The sequence below is a fragment of the Pinus tabuliformis genome, chromosome 4_2 (genome assembly GCF_031772625.1).
Source record: "Pinus tabuliformis cultivar Carrire ecotype Pingquan chromosome 4_2, CPIR1, whole genome shotgun sequence".
Taxonomy (NCBI): Eukaryota; Viridiplantae; Streptophyta; class Pinopsida; order Pinales; family Pinaceae; genus Pinus; species Pinus tabuliformis.
Window position 1 is genome coordinate 219,061,980 of NC_142304.1, and position 26,607 is coordinate 219,088,586.

The 26,607-nt window shown below is 40.0% G+C and overlaps 1 protein-coding gene across 2 annotated transcripts in view; it reads left to right on the forward strand.

Moving 5' to 3' along the window:
• The window catches only part of LOC149168880 (ARM repeat superfamily protein), a 207,837-nt gene that overhangs the window by 112,547 nt on the left and 68,683 nt on the right, over window positions 1-26,607 (forward strand). For both annotated transcript variants that reach the window (XM_089428465.1, XM_089428466.1), the window contains exon 8: window positions 9,850-10,040. In XM_089428465.1, the coding sequence (XP_089284591.1) occupies window positions 9,850-10,040 (191 nt within the window). The remainder of the gene's footprint in view (window positions 1-9,849; window positions 10,041-26,607) is intronic.

Sequence of the window (26,607 nt, forward strand, 5' to 3'; positions counted from 1 at the left end):
ACCTTGGAATTTCGACCCTCTTTCCCCTCTATGGCTCTGTTGCTGGGTAATTCGACCCACCTATCAATCCTGCTGCAAATAGCCCCCAAAATAGCTGCAATCTCCAAGCAATCACTCCCTCGGGATCCTCCTCAAATCCTAGGCCCAAACTCCCTTAACTTAACTCCCAAGCTGCCTCCTCCAAGCATTGCATAGTCCCTGCGGTGCTGTTAGTGACTCCTCCCCAAAAGCTCGCTTTCCCACTGCTAGAACAAACTGAAATGGATGGAACTCCCTCCTTGGGCTGGCACTTGAAGTCCACCGAAGCAAGGGTTGAGATTTCCGCTCGGAAACACTTGTGTGCTAAACAACACTTGCAGACTTGGCTTTAGCTCAAGCGTGATATGTCAAAGACAAGTTTTCTCAAAGATGAATGAATGACCAAATGAGTGCCTTTCCTTCCTTTTTGTCAAAATTCCTCCAACATGCTCATGTGGGCCCAACTCGATTCCCCCCCACCAAATTCCTTCCAAGGCATGTGTATTTTCCATGTGGGCCGCAATTCTCCATGGGTGGTCCCCACGCTTCATTAGTGGCTTAATATTCCCTTCCACCTCTAATGTTTGGGGCTTGCTTTTAATCAAAAATCAATGTGGGGCCTGTTGATTTCTGGTCGCATCGGATGTGCTCTAAATCTCAAATTTTGCAGGGAGGCTTAGTCACATGCATTTTCCAATACCCAGAAATCGTTTTGGGAAATTCCACTCGGAGACAATTTTATTAAAATAATTAATTATTGTTAGTGGGACCCTAAGTCTAAACTTAGGAAATTAAAATAATTAAAGGTTATTAATATAAACTATGGGTGAAACTTCTAAAAGAAGGTGGAGATCAAGTCAATATGATCCTAGCCATTGATTAGGATCTAATCTGGGCCATTGATTGATCAAGTGAGCTTTTGTAGTGAGGGTCAGTGAGTATCCGGAAGAAGGAAGTTTTCCTGGGCCGGAGAGTACGAGGCAGAGAGAGGGCAGAACAATGTCCAGAGGGAGAGGTAGCTGTTGGCCCACGCAGAGCTGACGTAGTGGCAGCGCATGCCTTAGAGGGAGATCAAATCCCTGTTGAGGAAATCGAGTTTTAGTAACCGAGAGTCAGGGTGTGAGACCAGGAGGCAAAGATTCGGATTTTCCAGTCAGCAGAGGGTCCAGAGAAGGAGCAACGTCATACCCAGCAAGGGTGATGCAGGAACTACATGGGAGTGATGCAGTTCTCCGCAGAGGGTACGCTGAGGCTCCAATTTAGCGTGATCAAACTCAGATTCTCCCAGTGACAGGGTGAGAACACTTCACCATTCGTTTTGTCCAGTTTCTCTCTGTATCAGATTGCTAGTTGAGCATCCAAGAATTGTACTCAGATTTACTACTGCATAATAATAAAACCCTCAGATCTGCTGCACCGGTTTTCCCACATTGGGTTTTTCCGGGGACATTTGTCCAAAAATAATGGTGTTATTGTGTTGTATTTTCTTTCTTGCTCAGTCTCTTGTTTCCGCATATAAATTAATTAAGTGAAGGCTGCAGTGTATGTATTTCAATATTTGTCGTAGGAAACTGCAAATAACTTGTTCATGTAAATCTAACAAGTAGGAGAAATATCATCAATTGTTGCAGTAGGGATTTCGGTTTTGGAATTTTCACAGGGCCTCTAAACCCACATTTCCTAAGTGCAAACATGAATTAAGACAAAATTGACCAAAATTGATATTTCACTTAGCAATAATGCTAAGTGGGAATATCACAGTCCTCCCCGCCAAGACGTTGCTTGTCCTCAAGCAACTGTAATGAAGGATGCTGAAGTATTTGCTCCCCTTCCCAAGTGGCATCCTCATCTGGTAGGCTCCTCCATCTGATCAGAAACTCCTTAATGACCCTGTTCCTCAAATGCCTCTCCCGAGTGTCCAAAATAGCCTCTGGCTCCAGAACTAAGTGCCCCTCATCATCCATAGGGGGTAGCTCTGTAGCTGCTGTCACCTGCTGCCCCAGTGCCTTTTTCAGGCAAGACACATGAAAAATGTTGTGCACCCGACTTCCTGGGGGTAGCTCTAGCTCATATGCTACCTCCCCAACTCTGCGAGTGACTTGGTATGGCCCATAAAAACGAGGCTTGAGCTTCTCGGCCCCCTTCTGCTTGAGCGATGACTGCGTGTATGGTTGAAGCCTCAAGAAGACCAAATCCCTTTGGAGTTCAATGCGTGATGAGGGCATCGGTTTTGAACATACAAGATGGTATTTGTAGCTTCAACCCATAGGAACTTCGGAAGGCCTTGATCATGAAGAATGGCACGAATTGCTTCTACAATAGAGCAATTCTTCCTTTCAGCCACACCATTCTGCTCAGGAGTGTATGGCGTTGTAGTCTCCCTCTTAATGCCAGCTTCTTTGTAATAATCTTGGAATTCATTGGATTCGTACTCGGTCCCATTATTAGTCCTCAATATCTTGATTTTCTTCTCGGATTGGTTTTCGATCAAGGCTTTGAAGTGTTGAAACCAGGTGAACACTTAATCTTTCTTCTTCAAGAAGTTGATCCAGGTCTTGCGAGAATAATCATCCATAAAGGTGAGATAATAAAAGTATCCTCCCAAAGAGTTTACAAGCATCATACCAGATATGTCGGAGTGGATCAATTGCAATATGTTTGTGGTCTTGCTATTACCTGAGGGGAATGGTCCCCTTGTAAGTTTTCCTTCGGCACATCTCAGACATACACCTTCATGCTCTACTTTGAACTCGGGCATACCTATCACCATCTGTTTCACATCGGGTAGGGACTTATAATGAAGATGGGCAAACCTCGGTGCCATAGTTCAGATTGTAGAGATGTGTCGCAAGACATGGCTCCCAATGGACTTCGTCCAACTTGATACAAAGTGTCAACCTTGAACCCAAGAGTGAAAGCATCTTTAAAATTTATTTTCCAAACACGTACCTTTCCATCGATAAAAGCCACCTTGAATCCTTTGTCTTCCATTGCCGAAATGGACACCAGGTTCTTCTTGAGATCAGGTACATATAGTACTTCTTGGAAATGAATAGTGTTACTTTGATTCAATTGAAGGGTAACATTCCCTACTCCCTTCATGGGATAGGTGGCACATCTTGAAGGATGATCTCCAAGTTTGTCTCCTTTTCTATCAGATTAGAGAGGGCTTCCTTGTATCCGGTGAAGTGCCTTGAGGCACCACTATCAATCAGCCAATTTCCCAAAGTGTCTGGAGGAGAGGCAGTGGAGAGGGCCGATATAAGATAGTACTCTTTTTGCTTATTGTTAACAACATTTGATTCTTCATACCTGGAGTTCCTTGATTTCTTGGAGGGTCAACCATTTCCTTGATGTCCCGCATTCCTTTTTCCTTTGCCATTGGACCTGCCATTCCTTTGATCGTTGTTGTTGAAGTTGCCCTTGGAATGATTGTGATCATCATCATGCGATGTGTCCCTTCTATTTGGACACTCCCTTGCATAGTGGCCAAACTTATTGCAAACAAAGCATCTTCCCTTCCTTCCATTTTTGAATCCTGGTCTTCCTTGACTTTGCTTCTTTGAACCTGCATTGTTCTTCCTCTTGGCATGAGTGGAGAATGCAGTGGGGTTGCTTCTATTAGAAGGCATTTCTTGCTCCACCATTCTTGTTTCTTCTTGAATGCATCTCGACATCAATTCTTCAAACCCTGGAATTCGATCATTGTTGAGTATAGTGGTTCTAAATACATACCACTCAAGTGGGAGTCCTCCAAGGGTGGTGAGAGTAAGTTCCCTGTCAGGAATGACTTCTCCAATCGAGAGTAGATCATTCGTCATCTCAATAATCCTCAAGAAATAGGATTGAATATCCTTGTCCTTGCCCTTATTAATATCCTTCAATTTATTCTTGAGAAATAAAATTTGATTAGTATTACTAACCTTGAACATGCTGATCAACCTATCGTAGATCTCCTTGGAGGTCTTCAATTTGGAGATATAGGCCACCAGATGCTTGTCAATGGAATCGCTGATAATCTTCTTCGCTTTGACTTCAACCCTATTGTACTTGGTCTTCGCAGCAGTCGGTGCATTTAAAGGAGGTTAAGGGATTTTACCTTGCACATAGTCCATCACTTCTTTTTCTTCCAAGGTCAAGTCAAGAGACATCTTCCATCCATGATAGTCAGATTTATCATCTAGCTTGTTTTCAGCCGGGAAGTAGGATGAGGAACCCATTGAACCTTTTGTCCTTGTCCAACAGTCTTTGGTGATTTCTCTTTCACTCTTTCTTGGGCTTTGTCTTCAGCTCAGCTCTGATTCCATGTTAATTTTAGGCAACAATGGTATGTTCTATGCTTTAGAGCAATTTTACTTCAATTTCTTTACTAGCCCAATATCAATATCTAGATTAGCAATCACATCAACATGATAGTAAAATGTAGAAGAACATAAACATAAACAGTAGAAGACAAGCCAAGACAAGAGGATACAAGATGTGGCACCAGCCAGGGACAAACCCCAATGTGGGGAAACCCTTGATCAATTCTTCTTATAGTCTTCAATAGTTTAGCAGAGAGAGTACAATTTACAAATATGATAATTTATAACAACATCAAAAGAGCCCTAACCAGAAAAGTCAACAGGGCAGATTTGACCGTCAACAAATTGGTCAACTTTAGTCAAGTTCGGCCTCCAAATAGCAAGATAAAATAACCCTCAAAATAGTCAAATTCAACCTAGTCAAAGTTTGGTCAAACAACCCACTTGCATTCAGCCCTAGCTGCAGTTAACGTTGGTCAACAATCAACGTTTAGCCTCGATTTCTGTGCCCAGAAATGTGGCCTGCCCAAACAGAGATAACCCTCACAAAAACGCAGTCAAAGGAGATCAACGCATGTTGGTCAACGCTTGGTCAAATTGTCCAGAAATTCGGTCTCTTGAAATTTTGGCCTCCTGAAATTTCACTATCCTAAAATTTCGGCTTGTTGAAATTTCGCTTTCCTAAAATTTCGGACACGTGGAGAGAGAGAGAGGCCTAGAAATCCGTACCCAATCAATGAGGAGAGAGAGAGAAGTGTGAAGATGAGTGTGTCCAAATGAGGCTAAGGCATCATGTATTTATTAGCAAACTTTGAGGATGAATAGACGTGACGTTGGACTTCTAAGCCTACATAACATTGCTGGCCGTCCTTGACAATTTGTCCATAATCAAAATAAATTCATAACCTCATTTGTATATGTTGGAATCGGATGATCTCTAGATCAATCCTACACCTCTCAGAGAGAGGAATCCAAGAAAAATATCAGCTGTCATAAATAAGATGACCCATGTGGAGTTGGCCCTAGTTGCCAATTTTAACAGTTTCGCTACAAGAGTTTGGAGTTTTTCCATTTTTCACATCGTCATTCACGCCTTTGGCCATAAAGGAAGGAAAAAAATATTTAAAAAAAACTAAAAAATTAAAAAAAAGACTATATATATATATATATTAACAAAACCAAAAAGGAAAAGAATATAAAAAAATACTGAAAAAAAATAAAATTAAAAACAAGATATTAAAAAAAAACATAATAGGTTATATAAAAGAAAAAAGATATATATATATATATATATATATATATACGACCTACCTACCAGCTGCAGCCAAATCAGCCGCCGCTCACGAACCATTGCCTCCATCACCGATGACGCCTCGCTATAGCCATTGTCTGACATTGCTTGCAAAACTCTGCGACACCGTCATCCTGGATGCTGTCACCATTCTCCCTAAACCTTCTGCCGCCTTTGCTCATAGCTGCATGCTCAAACCGCAACTACAACTAGTAGCCAAATCCGCCGTGACCCATTTTTCGCCATTGTTTTCCCTGCACTCATTGCCCCTGCAACACAAATGCCTCCATAAATAGTCAACACTCATCCACAGAGTCGCCTCCGCAACCGCTAACAAATTAACACCATTGTCCGATTGCAAGAAGAAGCCCCAACCATTGCTTGTCCCTCCTGCAATCGTAGCTGACCAACATCTTTCTCCATTGTCGTACAGTCAGCCTTCTCAACGTAGCCACTGTACCTTGCGGGTTGCCTATCCAAGTCCGACACCACTGTCTCCCTTGTGTTCATTTTTTCCAAACGTCGCATCAATTCACATCACTCTGTCACATGCTCTCCCTCTCTCTACGCCGTTCCATTTGTCCCCATTGTTGCCCAATTCGTGACATTGGTTCCATTTCGCTGTAATAATGGTATAAAATTTATATAATTAAAAAGGTTAATTAATTATATACATTCTTTATATAGTTAATTACATAATTATTAAAAATATAATTTAATTTCTATAGTCATATATATAAATATTATTATATTATATATATAATTTAAAATAAAAAAAAGAAAATTTGTGATTTACTCCAAATTCAAAGGTCATAAAATCACAAAATTATTTTAAAGGAGGATTTCTATAAAGATTCAATATTAGGGATCGAAGAATTAATAAAAGTCAAAAGGGTTTTTTTTTAAACCGTAAGCCCATTCTGAAAAAGAAAAGATGGAGTCAAGTTTGAAAATAAAGGAAGGAAGATTTCCAAAAACTTCTCATAATTATGCTTTAGTGTTTATTTAGAATTAAATGTTCTATTGCAGGAAAATATGTTACTATTTCTATCTCGCCGGCCCAAAATAAAAATGATATAAACCTAAAATCGCAAACCAATGATTCCCAAGTCAAATATAATCAAAAAATTAGACTGTTATGACAACAAAAAATATGACATAACCAATTTACTATTAAACATTGGAGATTATACATTCATATCACAATACTTAGTTCAAACCCTATGGAGCGATCAATGAGACATTATTTTGGGTTCACCCTGGATGGAAACCCTAGGTTCTCTCATCCTAAATACGAAAATGAAGTTTTTGACATTTTCATACCAAAACAAAAAACTAACACTACAAGATGTTACATTGAAGCCAAATTCAGTAACACTAGAAGACATACAAGATATTTCAAAATTAATTGTTCAAGAAGGTAAAAAAGCATTACAAAATATGCAAAGTGAAATTGACAAAATCACTGTTGATAGAAATGAAGAAGACTCTCGACTTAAAGACCATAGTGAAAAACTGCTAACGCAAATTAAGAAGCTTAAGAAGGACAAGAAGTCGTTAAAAGACAGGTTAGAACACTGTATTTGAGAGGAAGTATCGAAGTCTCTAGTCATAACAACTCTAGTTGAAGATAAAGGAACGAATACCAAACCAATCGATACCACAACTCAAGAAGAGGAAAAACACACTCACATGTTGCAGTTCAGATGATCAAAAGTCCAAGTGAAGACTTTGTACACCCAACTCAACAATCTCAATACATGAAGTAAATAAAAAAATTGCCACACACATGATAAGGGAAAGTCAAACCAAAAGAATTCCTTATCGACATCTGAATCATGAGGGTAGACAACTCAATGAAGCTACGTATTTGTATCACTCATAACATAAACAACAAACTTATGTTCCAAAGAAAACTAAAGTTTGCACAATTCAGTTTGATGATAACAATTTATTACAAGTTTCCAGTAATCGAAAGATTCCACAGAAGATGATTCAGGATGGTCAGATCCCTTCTCAGTGCGACAATTTTGTTTCACTCAAAGGATCTTATCATCATGTTTCAATGAAGATGACAACTTGAAGAACTCCAAAAGATACAAAAATATTAAAAAACAAAGAAACTGATGACATGGCTTGTCAACAATTGGCTTTGAGGACAAAGCTTTTTGAAGAAGAAGACAATGTTATGAATATAACTTATAGAAAATAATAAAAATAATGTAAACAATAATAATCCTAATTAATGATTAACTAACTAATAGTTGGCATCTAAGTCACCTGACACGGGGATTCAGGATTCGACGGATACAGGGATTTGAGTGTCAGATACGAACACGTTGCCCCCCGGAACAGGGCATGTTTGAATACGTCATATATATATATATATATATATATATATACATATACATATATATATATATATATATATATATATCTTTCTTACACAAATTCTCATTCATGATACAAATTCAGTGATTTAAACATAGATCTTCATCTAGATGTAAGTTTTACAGAGTAACATTATGCATACAAAATTACAAATACAATTGTGACGTAAATGATAAATGATAAATTATAAATTTATAATACATATTCAATTAATCAATGATCTAATAAGAGAAAGACAAGATAGTAAGATAAAGATATTGTAGTTTTCTCATTAAGTCATCAAAATTAAAATATGTCACTGTTTACATAGGTAGTGCAATGCCAATGGAAAATAGAAATAGCAAATACAAAACAACTACAACTACAAGTCTACAAGTATACAAGCCTCAAGGCAATAGGTAGCTCATAACTCATGACTCATCAATCCTCATAGTCATCATCAAAATGAGCATTACTGTCCTCATCATCATGGTCACCACTGCACTCCTCTGCTGCATCCTCCTCTGTATCCAAAGTCATCTCTGCATCTGCTGGTGTGGAGGATGACCCCTCTATAGTATCACCATCATCAAATTTGATAGGCTCTAGCACTTACCTGTTGCTTGAATCTCCTTGAAAATGCTCCCACACCCTTTGCTCCTTGCTCCCAAACACCCATAGCAAACCCACAACAAACTAAACAAGTGAATGTGCAAATAGAAGTGTCCTGATCAAGACACATTCCGGATTCGAAGTGTCTTGATCGGGACACGTTCCAGATTCGAAGTGTCCCGATCGGACACGACGTGTCCCGATTTTCGGACATGAATCCGTCCAAATCGTGTCCGATTCACCAGATTCGGGACATATAGGGCTTGGGGGATGAATCGGGTTTGATAGGTTAGCATTGAAGAGACATGTTCTAAGGACATGTCTATTTGTGAAGAGGCACCTGCCTAGGGTATATAAGCAGACCCTCACCTTCATTTGTAATCATCTCATCAATTCTTTTATATAATATTCAATATACAATTACTTATTCTACAATGCATGTTCTTGTCTTCGAAGTATTCTGAAGATTATTGCAGTTTACGAACCTTGTTCGTTACAAGGTAGTAGCAAATGGCCATGAACATGTCAAGAAGCGGGTTGTGCTCTACTGAATCTGAACTGACATGAACCTGGAATGTACATGTATTGGAGTTGAAGAGAGGGTTTGGAACTTTGGATCACTAGATACTTATACCACTTGTAGCAATATTTGAGTCTCCACTATAGAGAGAATGGGGCAGAATGACTTCCAACCAATCAACAATATCCACAGAAATACTTGAATGAAACAATGAAGCTAAACATGATTAAGAAAATAAGCTAAAATTGGTAAGCCAAAAGATCAGCTGTAAGCTCTCAAATGAAAAAAGCTCAATTCAAAATTTATAATTTCATGAATACAGCATAAGAAGCAGTGGGCATTTATGGGAATATTTCTACAAAGGAAATTTCACTTCTAAAATTGTTCTAAATAAATAATAACTACAGCAGAATTACATACATCAACCTTGACTTTAATAACTCAACAAGACTAAACTAGTGAACGATTATTTATGAAGGATCATAATGGTAGATCACTAAATCTTTGAAATTATTATTCTTGCATCCATTTAGAAGCATGCTGAAACTTGAGAGATAGAAAATAAGTTGGGTTGCTTTGAGTTTGAAATTATTTAAGTGCATGGTTTCCTTCAGGATGGTTTTCCATTGTTAGCTGCTAGAGCTGAGTAATGATCTGCTACCTGTTTACTTTTTCCAATCAGCATTTATTGCTTTGAAACATTGGAGATAATGTTGTCAATAATAAATATGCAGGGACAAGATTGTGAGTGGCGGTGGTGTTCCATTCCTTGTCAACATTTTAAAAAAGGGAGGCCCCTCGTTGCAAGAGAAGGCTGCTTGTGTCTTAGAAAACCTAGCAATCACTGAATCATTTGCTGCTGCAATTATTGAAGCGGGTGTTGAAGCAGGCCTCAAAGCTATGTTGAAACTGGAAGATGAACATGGTATGCTACAGAAAAGAGATCTCTACATTTTCCATAGAATTTTGAATATCAGCCAAGCATCTGTTAATTACTAGTAAATGCACGATAGTCTCAGGTTTCTTGAATAAAGTAGATAAAAGAATGTCATGAAAGTTGAAACCATATCATTGGCAGTTGAATATCAAGTGTTGAATGAGCAATTGTTCTCCTCATCAGAAAGTTGGAATAGTTAGTGCCTTATCTCTCTTTTTGTTCTTTCTTTTGGCTTTTTGCCAGACTTCCAGACTTCCAAGCCGAAGTAATAATGCATGAGTCCCAAATCTTTCATTTCAAATTCTACTGCCAACCATAGCACTGCAACTGTTAACTGCTGCACTGCAACTCAGTTACCGAGAAGTAGGTAACTGACTTCCCCCAAACACTGGCATCCTAGTTAGTTTGGAAGCCTCGTGATGCTGACACTACCTCTGCTGCTATCCTGTGCTCCCTCTGCTTCCACTGCGTTGCTGCAGACATCTCTATGCCTCTTGCATTGCTGCAACCTCTACTGCGCTGCCTCAGATTTTTGCATTCTAGCCTTGCCTTGCTGTTCCACCACACTTTGCTCCACCCGACACCTGTCATCATGCTACTGTCATTAAGGGCTCCCGTAGCCGGATGTGATCCAAGAGTTTGGGCACCTCAAGGATCCTACCCCCCTTCTTTAGTTCTCTTGACTACAACTCTATGTCTCCCCACCTCTTCTCTAGAGGCGCATGAGCATTCATGGCACAATTGTCATTAGTCTTGACATCCTTCTTTGCCTTTGCTGGAGCAGCCTTTGAGTCGAAAGCTTCTCCCTTGCCTTTTTTCCTGGGGCACTAAGATGCATAATGTCCCAGCTCCCCATGGTTGATGCACTTGACCTTGGAGATGTCCTTCTTCTTCCTCTTCCCTTGTTGTCCTGCAGATGCTAGAGTCGCATCCTCCTCCTCTTTCTTGACTTGAACTCCCTTACCACTACTCCCCGCCTTGTTCAACCTCCTTATCTCTTCTTGTTGAAGAGCTGCCCACATCTCTTCCCAATTGGGGAGATTCGCTTTGCCCAAAATGCTTTGGACAAACGTCTCCCAGTCCTCGGAGACTGCATTCAGAGCAGTGTTGACCATAAACTCTGGATCCGGTGTAGACCCCACAGAAGTAAGCTGGTTGCGAATTCCTTGGAACCCGAGGAGGAAGTGATCTATCTCCTCTCCTTTCTGCATCTGATATGCCCTCAGCTGGTTCTCCAATAACATCTTCCGCTGCACGGAAGAGCCCTGGTATAAGGTGGTCAGCTTTTGCCACATCTCATTTGTTGTGTTCTTCTCAACAATATGTGGTACAACATGATCCTTGACCCCATCTAGGATCATGCATTTCGCCTTTGGCATGGCCTCCTCATACTTCTCATTTGCATTTGGGTCAATTGGGACAACTACGGTTTTCAAGGCAGAGTCCTTGATGTGATGTTTATCCAGGATTGCCAAGATTCTAGCCTTCCAGATGACAAAATTGGAAGTCTTGTCCAATCTGTCCTGATCCCTCAATCCGTTCACTACCATCTCTGCTCCTCTTCTAGACTCCCTCTGAGTCTCGACTTCCCTCCTGGAAATCCTCCTGCCAACTATCGAATCACTCCTCTCCAATCCCCCTTCGCTGCTGCAACTCGGATATGGGTTTCTTGGCTAGAAATTCGTCGAGGTAGTGCTTCCCTCTACCTTGGTTCCGTCTCCTTAGACACTATTTTGCATTGACAAAAACAACGTCCCACCAGCTCCTCAAATCACAATCTGCACAGCTCCCTTAGCCCCGACAACTGAAGAATCTGAGCCCTTCTGGCTCTGCGCAATCATAGTGAGAGCTGGATCAGCTCCTCCTGACCTCAGCGTCAATCCTTCCTGGCTGAGAAAGATGGTCGGGCACTGCGTAGGCCTGATCTGGCCCCCCTCTGCCTCTGCGCTGGCTCTTCTCCTCGCTCAGAATGCTGACGCAGGCTATGCGTCACTCTCTTAGCACTGCGTCAGTCCTCCTCTTGCCTCTTCAGCGCTGGAACAATGTTGTCTCTTGGGACAACTGCTTCTCTGCTGCAAATCCTCAGATTTTCCCGGCTGGTGCCTACAGTCTTCCTTGATTTGCAATCGCTCTGATACCATGTGAAAATTTCTAAATCTAACACATCCGAAACCCCTATTGCATTTTCTGGTTTACTATCTCTTACTTGTTCTTTGCATTAACAAGTTATTTAAATACATAAATATCGAAGTAAACACAAATGCAACCTTCACAAATATACAGATCAACAATTGAAATAAACTGAGACAACACAAGGGACACCATTATTTTTGGACAATCGTCCCCAGAAAAACCCAATGCAGGAAAACCGATGCAGCATATAAAGGGTTTTATTATTAAGCAGATTTTGAATACAACTAGGGTGCCAGAAATGGCTCACCCTACAGAGAATATCCTTGGCAACAATAGCTTATCCGGAGATAAATATTCTGACAAATCAATAGCCGAATGAACAATCCTATAGTGCATGGAAAATTTTAGGGGCTAATATTCACCCAGTGGGCTAATTTTCCATGATTTTTCCACAAAAAAGATTCGCTAATTTCCAATTTTTATAAAAGATGATTTGCCCAAATTTTAGAATATAAAATTATTTTACCTTAAAAATCGCCAACATTATATAGAGACTATATATAAAATCATTATAAATTTGAATAATTTTACAAATATATCAATAAACATTTTATAGCTTGCATATCACAGATTAGTGAGATTCGCCAATGTTTTTAAACTTCAAGAAAATTTTCCATCCTTAAAATTTTCCTTGCTATAGTGACTGCGACTGTTCCTTGTGCTGGACAGTGAAAGCTGCTCCACACACTCCTGTGGAATTGCATCACCCACTCCTGGTGAATATGCTCTTAGTCTGCCCCACAGACTTCCTCAGCGTAGCCTCTGAAGCTCTCTACGTCAACTGCGTCAGCCTCTATGGCCTCTACGTCAGATTCTTTGGCCTTCTGTGTCCTTTGCGCTGCCCTCCTTAGCCTCTGCGTCAACCCTTGCTGCCTCTGTGTCAGCCTTCCTAGGCTTTGCGCTGCCTCTCTGATATGTATTCTTTGGCCTCTTGCCGAACTGTCCCTCATTGCAACTGATCACTTGTTCGATTTCCTCAGCAAACCTCGCCCCAGAAAATCGAACTGACTGATCTCTCTTGCTATCTTGGTGTATCTCCAACTGACCCTCAAGCCTCCTCTTATACTTTTGCTGTTGACGTTTCAACGATTGAGATTAAGTCCCTAATCAATGGCAAAGATCAGATCTGGATTGATCCTCGTTATTTAGAACTTTCTCACCCATATTATATTAATACACATTAATATTTTAATTTTCCTAAGTTTAGACTTAGGGTCTTATTAAAAATATTAATTATTTTAATATCTCTCCATCCGGGTGGAATTTCCCCAAACGATTTCTGGGTCTTGGAAATCTCATGTGCCTTAGCCTCTCCACCAATTTTCATGGCTAGAGCACATCCGATGCTACCAAAAATCAACAGGTTGTGCTGCTGGTGAAGGCTTATCGAATTGCTGGGAGGCTCTAGAAGTTTCCCCAAATAAGAATCCTCTAGGGGTGGTTCTCTCTCGGTTTTGCATTTTTATCTCCTCCAACATCTCTTTCTGGCCCTTTGCTAAATCATTCAAAGCCTTCAAGACGCTATCAAAAGCCATCTCCTCCCTGCTCTTGGGCTCTCCCATATCTTCCTCTGCTACCACTGCTTTCCCCCTGTCCTCCGTGTTTGGAGTGATTTCTAGCTCTCTTTCTCTGCTTTGGTACCTTTGCCTCCTGTATGTGATGTTCTGCTGGTCCCCTTCTCTCATAGGAGAAAATCCCCATAGCTGAGCCAAGACCTAGGCTCTGATACCATTGTAATGTTCCTAAACAGGAAATTAAGTGATATACAAAGCATGCAAACAATCCAACAATCAGAAAAACGAAATTTACATCAAGCACCCATGAAAACGCTAGAAATAGAGAACTGTTGAGCCATTTTATTAATTTTTCAAGGGCAAATACAATGACAGAATAGAATGGTGCACCTGGGTTTGTCTCATTGGACAAGCATGACAAAACCTAGGTGAGCAAATACTGAACTGAAGGCTGCCCCAACTGCTGCACCAAATCTGAATTGCGCTGCCCAGAAACTTCACTATCTACTGAATTCGAAGGGCTGGAATCACTGCTTCTTGTGCTCAGAAAATTATGAGATTTCGGCTCCTTGCTCCTTGGCCCAAACCCAGGTAAACCCAGGAAGGGTTTGGTCTGGTTCAGAGTTTTGAAATTCGACCCCTAAGGAGCCCAACCTCAGCTGCAACTGCAAAACTCAGCCTGCTAGATTGAGGCTGTAAAACCTCCTGGAAAATGCCCCAAATCATTGAGATGATCCCTCCTATGAATCTCCTTTCTTCCTAGCTGATAATCCGGGTTGTAGCTCCTCCCCTCAAGACCCACAGATTCACTGAACTGGCCCATTGCGCTGTCCTCTAAGCTTGGAATTCAAACTGCTGGTTTGCTGCCTTCTCTTGCCCCTAAACTCTTCCTGAATGACGGCCCAATGATGTACTTCAAATTCCTTGGCTTCTTCGGCTAATGGTTGGCCCAAGGTAGCTCTTTCCCTCACTGCGTGTTCTCAACTGCTGGCTCAGAAATACGCACATCCTGAAGATAGTTGAATGACTGTGCTGTAGATACTCCCTGGATCTCCTCAAAATGCTGTGGAACTGCGTTCCTAGGGTGGCACTTGAAGTCCCCCGAAGGTAAGGTTGAATCTCCCGCTTGAGAGACTTGCGGCTGAACAACCAGTTGACTCAGCTAAGCAACTCAAGCAAACATTGAAGTAAAATTCGATATACAAGAGTGAATGAATGACCAAGTGAGAGGCTCCTTCTCCTTATGACTTTGTGGGCCGTCCTTTCCCACATGTGGGCCCCTCCAACAACTATTTGAATATCCTCCAAGCCATTCGAATTGCCTAGTTCGAATTCCCTTGTGGGTGGCCCCCACCTTTTACTAGCAAACTAATTTGGCTGAAATTTCTCCTAAGTCCCTAAGTCGAAACTGCTTGGGTCCTTTTCCTTGGCAAAATTGTGCAAAATTGTGTAGAGATAAGCCTGTTACAAATGTTTTCGGGAAGGGACATTACATACCAACACTATCTGCTTCTAACCCATTCATAGCGTTGCCCACACTATATTCTTCAAGTACACTTACACAATTGATATCCACACTATCTTCTTTTGGCACATTTTCTTGTTGTCTAATGTTAGTAGAGTTCTAAAATATCACATCATTCGGGATGGCTTGAAAGCCAGATTTATGATACTCACTTTCTGTATTGTGTATCGATGGCCCTTAAAATCTACGATATAAGATCTATGCCTCGCCATTTTAGTTACTTGATCGAGGGTTTCATTGTCGATTGGGTTTGGATCTTTGACAAAGTTTTTGGATGGTAGCTCTCGGTTGGTGTGTTTGTTGGGATGCTTATTCTGCCCATGAAACTCATTGTATAAATATGTGTTTTCGGGGTCTGTCGATTACATTGATCTGTTCTTCATGCGATACCTATGTCATAGGCTCAGACTTGTGTTCCTCTTCACACGAGGGTGTTTTTATTATTTAATGTGTATTAATCCAGCCAAAACCGCTGTTGTATTGGGAATTCCAACATTGATCCTCGCTCAAATAAGGAACACCACCCTTTTTATCACCTTCACAAACATACTTGCAGATACACTTTTCTGGACTGGTTCCAATTTTTTCAATCCAATCAATGGATACATTGTCCTTTATGTTGGTTTGATCATTCTTACATGTATTGGAAATTTTGGGAATTTCTTCTTCTTCTTCTGGTTCACCCAAAAATTGTTTGAATGTGAGGACATCTCGAATTTCTTTAGGAAGAGAACAATACTCATTAAAGTTGGGGCAGATTATGTCTACACTTGGCAAGTCATGAAGACACACACTTTCCCTTGGAAGGAAAGTGGGTAGTCGTCTTCCCTCCATAATTCTTAATTGCTTCTCAACCCACGAAACTGACATGTAACTGAATTTTCTATCATGAACTCTGCAAAGGGTTAGCAATCCAACAAGATGGCAGGAAAATGAGCTCTTATACAACTATAATATCCCCTACTAAAATATCCTTACCAAACTTGCAAAACTTCTGATTTTTATTTTTTTAAACATTTTGCATGCAAACCAATATGAAGTATTTCTGACACATTTCGTCAAACACTTTGCATGAAACCTTTACAACAATTATACCACAAGCAAAATAACAAAACAATAATAACACAACCACAAATAAAACCTTTACAAATCGACGAATTAAATCTGATTTATTAATATGCAAGGCAACCCATTTTAGATTCAAAAAATTCAGTTTCTGAGAATCTGATTGTTGATAGAAATCTGGTGTGGTCCTCTTATTTCCATGAATTGCAGAATGCCTCCACGAATTGGTAGGGAGATGGATCCTTTCTTCAACGGTGAATACTTGTGAAAGATTTGTGTGATCTTTTCTCTTGATTAGCTATGGTGGATTTGTTTCACCACCGAAACCAACCCAAAATTGAATCTCCTGTTTGCCCAATGTGGGAAACCAGAATGATCTCTCCAACTTACTAGCTAGGGTTGAATATTTCACAACCAAAACCAAAATGCCCTTAGGGTTTCATCTAATAAGGGTTTGAAGCCCCGAACCAGACACGAATGACAGTCACTGAAAGCACGAAGTTCTCTCATCACCCAGTTAGCCAGCCCAAAAGCTAGCAAGCAAAGTACCAACCCCTAGTTTGATGCTCACTCATGGTAAGACTTGTTAATCATTGTACGAGCTTACTCACCTATTACTAGAATAACATATTCAGCTGATGTGGAACATAAATGGCAATGCCTTACTAGTAATGCTTACTGAGCATGTTGAAACAAATACGTCGAATTACGCAGGACGATATTACAGAATCCAAGTGTATGGAAAGGTTACAGAGTAACAACAACTTTCCAAAGAACAATAAAATAATCAAGCATGCCCAAAGAGTGAGCTCAATCTCTCTTTTATCATCAGAATACCATGGGTCTCTCTTTTATGACCTTTTTTTTTTCCTTTGACCCTTTCTTTTACCTTTTTACCTTTTCCAACTCAATTAAATAACATAAAGTGACTTGATAAAGTTTTCCTTACTTTTTCTCCCATAGTCACTTAATAACACCTTTTTAATTTAATTATTCAATGTCGCTTTTACATGTTTTTTCATCCAAATGACATTTAAACAATTAAATTAATTGATCCCCTGTTTACGGATTATAGCCTATGCGAATCAAATAGGCTACTTAGTCGTTCTTTAGAAGTGATCATTCAGAAATGGACATTACATCTAGTGATTGAGATGAGCCAATCATGGTTGTTGAAGAGGGAGGAAGATTCAAAGGGTTGCATTATTCTAGAAGAAACAATAACAACCCCAAGCAAGTACTAGTATTAATAGTGCCCCCCAAAAGAGTACTAGGCCACCCCCACCTCCTAAGAACATCCCGAAGCCCAAGGCGCTTGGTCCTAAGATGTTCTTGGATGTTGACTTAGGAATTGTCTTGGCAAAGAAAAATGTGCAAGTGCCTTTTTTTGAATTAGCTAAAATTGAACCCCAAAGAGGGCAAGTCAAAAGGCATTCAACATTGAAAAGGAGTTTGAGGACTCTCTAGTAATCCTCCAATACATGTATAATGACCAAAGAAATGGAGGGCATACACCCTTCTTATTATCCTTAGTGATAAATAACTTGATTCTGCATAATTGTGAGCTTGACTTTGGTGCCTTTGCAAATGTAATACCTTTAAGTGTCATGAATCAATTGGAAATGCAAATCACTAGACCATATAAGAATGTGTGTGGCTTTGACTCAAAGTCTATTCCTGTGTATGGATTGACAAAAGATGTTTATGTTAGGATATTCTGACATAGGAAATAGTTAAGTACAACTTGGTCTAGTGTATGGTTAGGTAAAGTGTGTTTCTTTAGTATGCACTTTTTGTAACTTACAATCCGACGATCACGATATGTTCTAGACATGAAGTGATCCGACGGTTCATTCTCTCCTCGGTATTACCAACACTTGATCCATGGCTTAACACTCGATTGGTCCATGATCTCTATTTAAAGAGCATGGAGAGTCATTTGTAAGGTGACCATTCATGAGAGAAGCTTATGTAAATTTTCTTTCTTTTACATTAATAAATTTCTTGAAGTGGCCGCATTGGCTCGGGTTGTGGATTGTTCCCTCTTTGAGGGTTTTAACCACGTCAAGAATACTGGTGTACTGCATCCCCTTCTCATCAGGCTGCATCGTGCTGTTGCATACCACTACTACACTACAACTCAGTTATTGAGAAGTAAGTAATTGATCACCCAACTTCTGAGATCTCTGTCAGGCTAGAAACGCTCCCGATGCTGAAGCTCCCTCTGCCTCTAACAAGTGCTCCATATGCTAACCTCTGTGCTACGGCAACAACTCCTTGCATCTCGCACCGTTGCACACATCTTTGTGCCATCCTGCACTGGTGCAACACTTTCCGTGCCTTTCGCATTGTTGCAGCCTGCTAGCCTTGCACTGCCCGGGGACTCCTGCACTGTAGCACTCTCCGCCGCTTCATTCGCATCCTTCTCTATCGACATCTGCCAGTCTTGCGACTCTCTTCTGGGCTCTCGTAGCAAGGTATAATCCAAGAGGTTGGGTACCTCAAGGATCCTGCTCCTCATCGCCTATAGTCCTCTTGACTACAGCTCGATGTCTTCCCACCTCTTCTCAAGTGGCACATGAGCACTCATGGCACAATCGTCATCCTCCTCGACTTCTTTCTCCGCCCTCGTTGGCGCTGCCTTCGAGTCAGAAGCCTCTCCCTTACTCTTCTTCCTCGGACACTGGTTTGCATAGTGAACCAGTTTCCCACAATGGAAGCACTTGACCTTGGAGAGGTCCTTCTTCTTTCCCTTCTCCTTTTTTCTCGTAGATTCCAGAGTCGCATCCTCTTCCTCTTCCTTCTTGATCCTGACCCCTTTGTCGCTACTCCTCGCCTTGGTTAGCCGTTTGATCTCTTCTTGACGAAGAGTCGCCCACAATTCTTCCCAATCCGAAAGACTCATCCTGCCTAGTATGCTCTGGACAAATGTCTCCCAATCCTTGGAGACTGCATTAAGTGCGGTCCTCACCATCAACTCCTGATCCGGCGTGGCCCCTATGGAAGTTAGCTAGTCACAGATCTCCTTCAATCGGCCGAGGAAGACATCTATCTGCTCTCCTTTCTGCATTTGGTATGACCTTAATTGATTCTCCAGGAGCATCTTCCTCTGCATGGAAGTATGCTGGTACAATGTCTTCAAAGTGTCCCACATCTCCTTTGCCGTTTCTTTCTCGGCAATATGTGGTACCACATGATCCTTGACCCCATCAAGGATGATGCACTTTGCCTTAGCCATTGCCTCCTCGAACCTTTCATTAGCCACCGGGTCAACTGAGATAGCCATCACTCTCAAGGCGAAGCCCTTGATACGATGTCTATCTAGAATCGACAAGATCCTGGCCTTCTAGACCACAAAGTTGGACGCTTCGTCTAGCCTATCCTGATCTCTCGGTCCATTCACAACCAACTTGCTGCTCTTCTGTCGACTCCTCCGAGTCTCACTACTTCCCGCCTGGAAGTTCTCGATTCGAGTCCTGTTGAGTCTCTCTACTTCTCGTCTGGAAGTTCTCGGTTCGACTCCTCCTAGTCTCTCTACTTCCCGTCTGGAAGTTCTCTTTTAGACTCCCTCTGAGTCCTAATTTCCCTCCTGGAAATCCTTCTGCCAACTGTCAAGTTTCTCCTCTCCGATCGTCTGTGCAACTGCAACATTGATCCGGATTCCTTGGCTAGAAATCCGCCTCGGCAACAACTCCCTCTACCTTGGTCTTGCCTTGTTAGGTACTGTTCTAACCACAGTACCCCACTAGCTTCGCTCTCGCAAACTGCCCATAGCTTCCTTCGCCCCAGCAACTGAAGGATTGAGCCTCTTGGCTCTGCGCAATCCCGACACCGACAAATCAGCTCCCTCAGCCAATTGCGTCAGCTCTCTTGGCCTCTCCGTGGCTTTGCGTGAGCCTCTCTTTGCCCTCCTCAGCCTTTGCGCTGGCCTCCCTTTGGCCCAGACTGATGACATAGTCCCTCTGCGTCAACCCTTCCTCTGTCGCTTTTGCAAGGATCAACTATTGTCACTCAGGACAACTGATTCTGCTGCAAATGCTTTGCTCAGCTGATGCCTTTAGTTCTCCTATGATTTGCAACCTGCCTCTGATACCATGTTGAATTTTTTAAGTCTATCTGTTAGAAAATTAATTTGTATTCCGCTGGTTTATTTCTTATACTTTAAAATTTTGAACAAGTTATTTAAAACATTTAAATACCGAAATAAACACAATACAGTCACAACATCTACAGATCATCAACTGAAAGAAAACAAGCACACAAGTGATACCATTATTTTTGGACAAATGTCCTTGGAAAAACCCGTTGCGGGAAAACCAGTGCAGCTATTCTGAGGGTTATATTATTATGCAGTCTCTCTGAGTACAACTGGGTGCTTAACTGGCTCACCCGACAGAGAAAAATACACGACAACAATACCTCTATGTTTGAAAACATGTATTCAGAAAACCTATCCCACGAAACCCTCTCCGACACAACTGAAGCTCAGCGCTGGCCCTTCTGGCCTCTGCATTAGCATCCTGCTGACCCCTGCGTCAACCCCAGGACCCTCTGCGTCAGCCCTCTGAGGCACTGCGCAGCCTCTGGGACCCGCTGTGTCACTCCAGCGGCCTCTGCGTGGATGACGCAGTCCCTCTAGCCTCTGCGCTATCTCTGTTGGGCTCTGCATGGCCTGGATTGGCTGCTGCTCTCGCTTTCTCTGCTTTTGTGCTGGTCTCTCAGTATTGTCTCCGCCTCTCTACCTCATATTCACTGCCTCTTGCTACTGATCATTGATTCAACTTTGCTTAGCAACCCCGCTCTAGCAAAATGAATGACTGATCACTCTGGTGTTTCTTCCAACTGACCTTCAAGCCTCCTCTTATACTTTTCTCGTTGGTCTTTGAACGACCGAGATTAAATCTCTGATTAACAGTTAAGATTAGATTTGGCTTGATCCATGACTTTTGGAACCTTCTAACCCAATTTTATATTAATACCCATTAATATTTTATTTTTCCTAAGTTTAGACTTAGAAACTCCTTTAAAAATATTAATTATTTTAATATTTCTCAAACCGGATACAATCTGTCCAAACCATTTCCGGGTCTTGGAGATCTCATGTGCTTTAGCCTCTCCACCAACATTCATGGCTATAGCACATTTGATGCTACCTCAAATCAACAATTACAAATTGCTTGGTCTGTTAGATTATATGTGTGTCGCAGAAATGGGCAATTTGTGAGGGTCTATTATAAACGGTTTTTCCCCCTTTTGATGTAAAAGATATGAAAATCATAATGTAAAGTGTCTTGAGGGTTGGAAAAATAATTTATTCCCTCATAGGTTAATTAATTAAATTTTTTGGCAAAAAATTGATTAAAATCCTAAGCCAAAAATTTAATTAATTCTAGGTCCTAGGTAAATTTAAATTCTCCAAAGAAAAAATTCATTGGTCCTTAAAAATTAAATTTTAAGAGGTCCCGGGACTAAGGTAAATTAATTATTTTTCCAAATTTTAAACCTTTGATCCCTAAGATTAACTTAGTCAAAATTTTTGGGAAATTAACTCAAAAATTTAATTTTTGAGTTAATTAAAATTCATTTAATCGAAAAATTCGAATTTCCTCAAGAATGAAATATTTCGACAGATGAGATTAAAAGAAATTTTAATCCTCATCAACAGTCGAGATTGCTTTGACGAGGATCACTCGAACTAGCTGTTGGAGGATTTATCTTTAAATAAGAAGTCATTTGTGAGTTGATCGATCTGGCCTTTGAGTCATGTGCTTAGCAAGAAGCTCTTTTGTAATCCTTTTTTTGGATAATAAAAAAAGACTTTGGGGTTAAGTTTTGCTGGTGTTACTCTTCATGGGAATACTATAAGATGTGTTGTTTTCATGCATAATTTTTTTATAAAGCCATTGATGATAGCTTCTAAAGAGTGATTTGAGTACATGTATCTTGCTCAATTGTTGGGGTTTGAATAATAATGTAAATTTTGAACATAATAGCAGGTATCTCTATTTGTCTGAGTTTTATTATTATTTCTCGCTCTATTTTTAATGGTTGGATTGAGTTTTGCAGAGAAATCTTGAGTTTAGATCCTCAGGCGTTGGGGAAAGTTTTCAGTTGGACCAACGAACTCCCGATCCGTGTTTTCTGAGGAGCCCAGCCCAGTAAAATTAATTCTGGGCTTATCATAAGATTTTTTGTTGGTGATGCACCAAGGGTTTCAAGTTAGCACCTCCTTAAAATTTAAAAAAATATTTTTTGTGTGGGAAATTGATAGATCTAGGTGTTGAGAGCCTTAGATTATCAGATCTGGGAGCGAAGTTGGACTCATACTGTGATGTGATAGATCTACTATTCTTGTGCATAGATTTGTAATTTTTTTTGGTTTTTTGACTTGGGTTTTTTGTGGGTTTTAGTTTTTATCATTGTATATATTTTTTGGGTGTTTTCTTGTTGTTGTGTAGCTACAAATCTGAGGAGAAAATTTGTGCAGAATCCAGATCTAGGTCTTAGAGGGTAAGATCTTGATCTTTGGGGGTTTATCAACGTAATTTTCTAGGGATATTATTCAATTTTGTTATAGGCCAAGAGTTTAAAATTTTTTAGATCTGGAAACTTTCATGAGGGTTTCAAGGCTAAATTTGAGGCATAAAAAATATATTGACGTGGAATTCAATTTTATGGGTTTATTTTGGGTTTCTCGAGGCTATCGTTGGCTGCCTGGAAATGCTCCCTGGGTTCTTCGTTTTTATTCTTCTTACTGCAAAAAAGTTCGATTTTTTTTAGGAAGGCCTGCAGCCCTTTGTTGTTGCCTGCATTCTCCATTAAATCTGCAAATCCCTTACGGTGCCCACTTTTCTCTGCTGCGTCCTCCTCTCTTCTGTTGCTGACATACCCTTGCAAGAAATTCCGCTGCCTTTCCGATGCTCTTTCGCATCCCAACCTGTGTGCTCTTCTCCATCCACAACCCATTTCTGTTGCTCCATTCCCTGCGCTGTCCCTTATACTCCCATTGCTGCCAAGCCCCTCACTGCTGCTCCAACACGCAGTCTTCTTCCCTCTCGCCGCCATCGTTCTCTTCATTCTGCAACTTCCATCTCATATGACCTGCATACACAACAGAACTTTCATTCGACCTTTTTAATTTTTCATTTCATTCTTTTTATTTGTATATGCGTTAGGGGTTAGGGTTGGTTTTTTATTTTTATTTGAAATTCGATTTGGTCTTGAATTTTTATTTTTCATTTCGATTTTTGTCTTGGTTGACCTCCGATTTCGTTTTATTAGATTTGATTCATTTTTGTTTTATATCTTTTTATTTTTTTATGATTTAAAAATGTGTTTTGATTTTTCTTTTCTATTTTCATTTAAACAACATCAAAAAATAAAAATAAAAACATTAAAAAATCTATAAAAAAAATTAAAAAATCTAAAATATTTAAAAAAATCTAAAAAATTTAAAAAATCTTCATTTCTGTGACTTGAAATTACTAAAGAATTAAATTAAAAGAAGATTTGCGCTAATACATTAAAAATTTTAATGTGGCCCATGGGCCATTAAAATTTCGATTTATTAACCCTTTTAATTTACTTTTGGGACATTAAAAACATAATCTCTTCATTTACCACATAAATTAATTTCCCAAGGAACAATTAAAATTCTAATCTAAAGTTCCTTGATGTCTTTTGTGTTAAGTGTAAGATTTTAAATTTTGTGGGAATATTTCTCTATTGTCAAGTGCGATTAATGTTTTAAAAATTATATTGGCGATAGGAGAAAGATAATTAATTCTAAATCTGGGTTATTGAAGAAAATCATTTTTAATCTAGAATCATTGTTTAACATTTAATTTTCATAAGTTTTCATGGTATTTAATTGCTAAATATATTGCAGTTTTGAGCATTCACAATTACTTGTTCATAGTCGTCGCTTTTCCACATATATAAATTACTTGGGATATTTTGTTTCTGTTCAGTCTATGGTTAATCGAATACTAAGGCACTGGTCTATAATCATTTCTATCCTGTGGTTGTGTCTTGTGTTTAATTTATTCATCTCAGTTGACCAAGATTTGTTCTAAATTCATCAGGGTGTCCATATTTAGGTCTCCTAGAGCTTGTGTTTCACAAGCTATTCTCATTTATTCACCTTAGAGACTACCCCCCTTGACTTGTCTAGGAGAGAGTCTAAACGGAGTAAGGATTAGAGTGACATCCCTTACTCTGAGCGTTGTCGTGGTGCCTAGACACTTTGTGCAACAACACACTCGATTGGTCCATGATCTCTATTTAAAGAGCATGGAGGGTCATTTATAAGGTGACTGTAAACGAGAGAAGCTTATGTAAATTTTATTTCTTTTACATTAATAAATTGCCTGAAGTGGCCGCGTTGGCTTAGGCCGTGGACTGTTTCCCTCTTTGAGGGTGTTAACCACGTCAATAATACTGATGTATTGATCTGTGATCTGTTTGTGAGCGGTGTCCTTTGGTGTTCTATCTGAGGAACTTACCCTGTAAATTCCTACATGGTATCAGAGCAATTTTAGGGCCGCATCTATTGGTGATCCAAATTTGATGCCAGTACAATTGCATTCGACTGTCGTTTCCTAGATCTATTGTTTCTGACCGCTTTCGGGCCGAGAGGACTACTCTATTGTGTTAGGAGCATCTGTTCCAATGAGGAACCCCTTTCGTTTCATGCGAAAAGGTTTCCGGTAGCTCTAGCTACGTCATTTTTAAGATGTGGAGATATACAGTCTTTATTTGTAGTTTTAGTTATTTATCTCTCTGTTTATTTCGGTTTATTTATCTCTCTGTTTTTTATTACCAGATCCATACCTTTCATTTCTGCGTATGCTCTTTGCCGCGCGACTCTTTGTGATCTGGGCAAATCAAAAACAAAAAGGAAGGATTTTTTCATGCGTATGTTCTTTTCCGCCGCGCCTTAGTGTGATTCCGACGAAATCTAACTTCAAGCCCTAAGGTTTGGTTTTTTGTGCATGTCTGTTTTGGGTTGTGTTGTTTTTTGTTTTGTAGGCAAAAAGGGCTTTCTCAAGTAAGCATGCACTCCAAAGCTTTAGTGACTAACTAAAAAAAAAACCCCTTCATTTTTTCCAAAAATTACTAATCTTTTAAACTAGTTTACTTGGTAAACTAGCGTATACCTTGTGAATTATGATGTTTGAAGTTACAATTAATTCTTGCTATTGATACAGAGTTCTGGGTTTTGCTTTATGTTTTGGTCACTGCATTCTGGTAACAGTGTTCAAATTGATTGATTTGCTTCAGTGAAGATGGATGAGATCTAATAATTTATCAGAATCATAATGACTTATGTTTATGTGATCTGATGGACTAGACCTAGTTGCTAACACATGTATTATCCTTCTTGTATGTAATGATCTGGGTATGTCTGAAGTCAGGAAGTGCAGCGAAGTTATAAGTAAGTATTTGATGACATATACGCTGGTTTGCTTTGGTGATGTTGCGTATACACGCTGGTTCGACTCTTCCAAGTAGCATATGCACTCTGATGCATGGTTTTTGAGGATACAGTTGGCTCTGAATGTTGTTGCAGAGTTTTGGGTTTTGCTCTGTGTTCTGGTGACTGTGTTATGATGACAGTATTCTGATTGGTTGATTCAGTTGTGGGTGATTCAGAGATTGATGATGCAGATGTGGTTGATGGTTGTATTGTAGTGGTGATTGATTTTGTGCTTCAATGTTGTTGATGGGTCCAGTATGAAAATTGGATGAAACGTGGCCTTTAGATTATGGTGTTGTGTTCCAAGAGTATCCAGTCTGAAAATTTATGAAACGTGGTACCTGGAGGAAGAAAGAAGGTCGTAGCCTTCTGTAGGTTGGCACCTACGTACTAGTAAATATATCGGCTAGTACAAGAGCTAGGGGGTTGTAGCTTCTTTCTAGTAGAAGTTGGAGAACGAAAGAAGGTTGTAGCTTTCTGTAGGTAGAAGCCTGCGTACTGGTATGAGTCTGCACCAGTACATTGTTGTAAACATATTTTCTTATTATTAAAAGAAGACAGAGACGATAGCAGCAGGTGGTTTTTACCCACATTGGGTTTTCACCTTACATCTTGGTGTTCATGTGTGATGCTTATGTGTGATATTTCTTTCTGTTATTAACTGCACATGGTTACTGTTTAATGTTTAATAAAGCACTGATACTCAGATTAAAGATCACATATGATGAATTAACAGAATCATTAGTTCGCTGGATATATGCTTGTTTCCTTAATCACAGT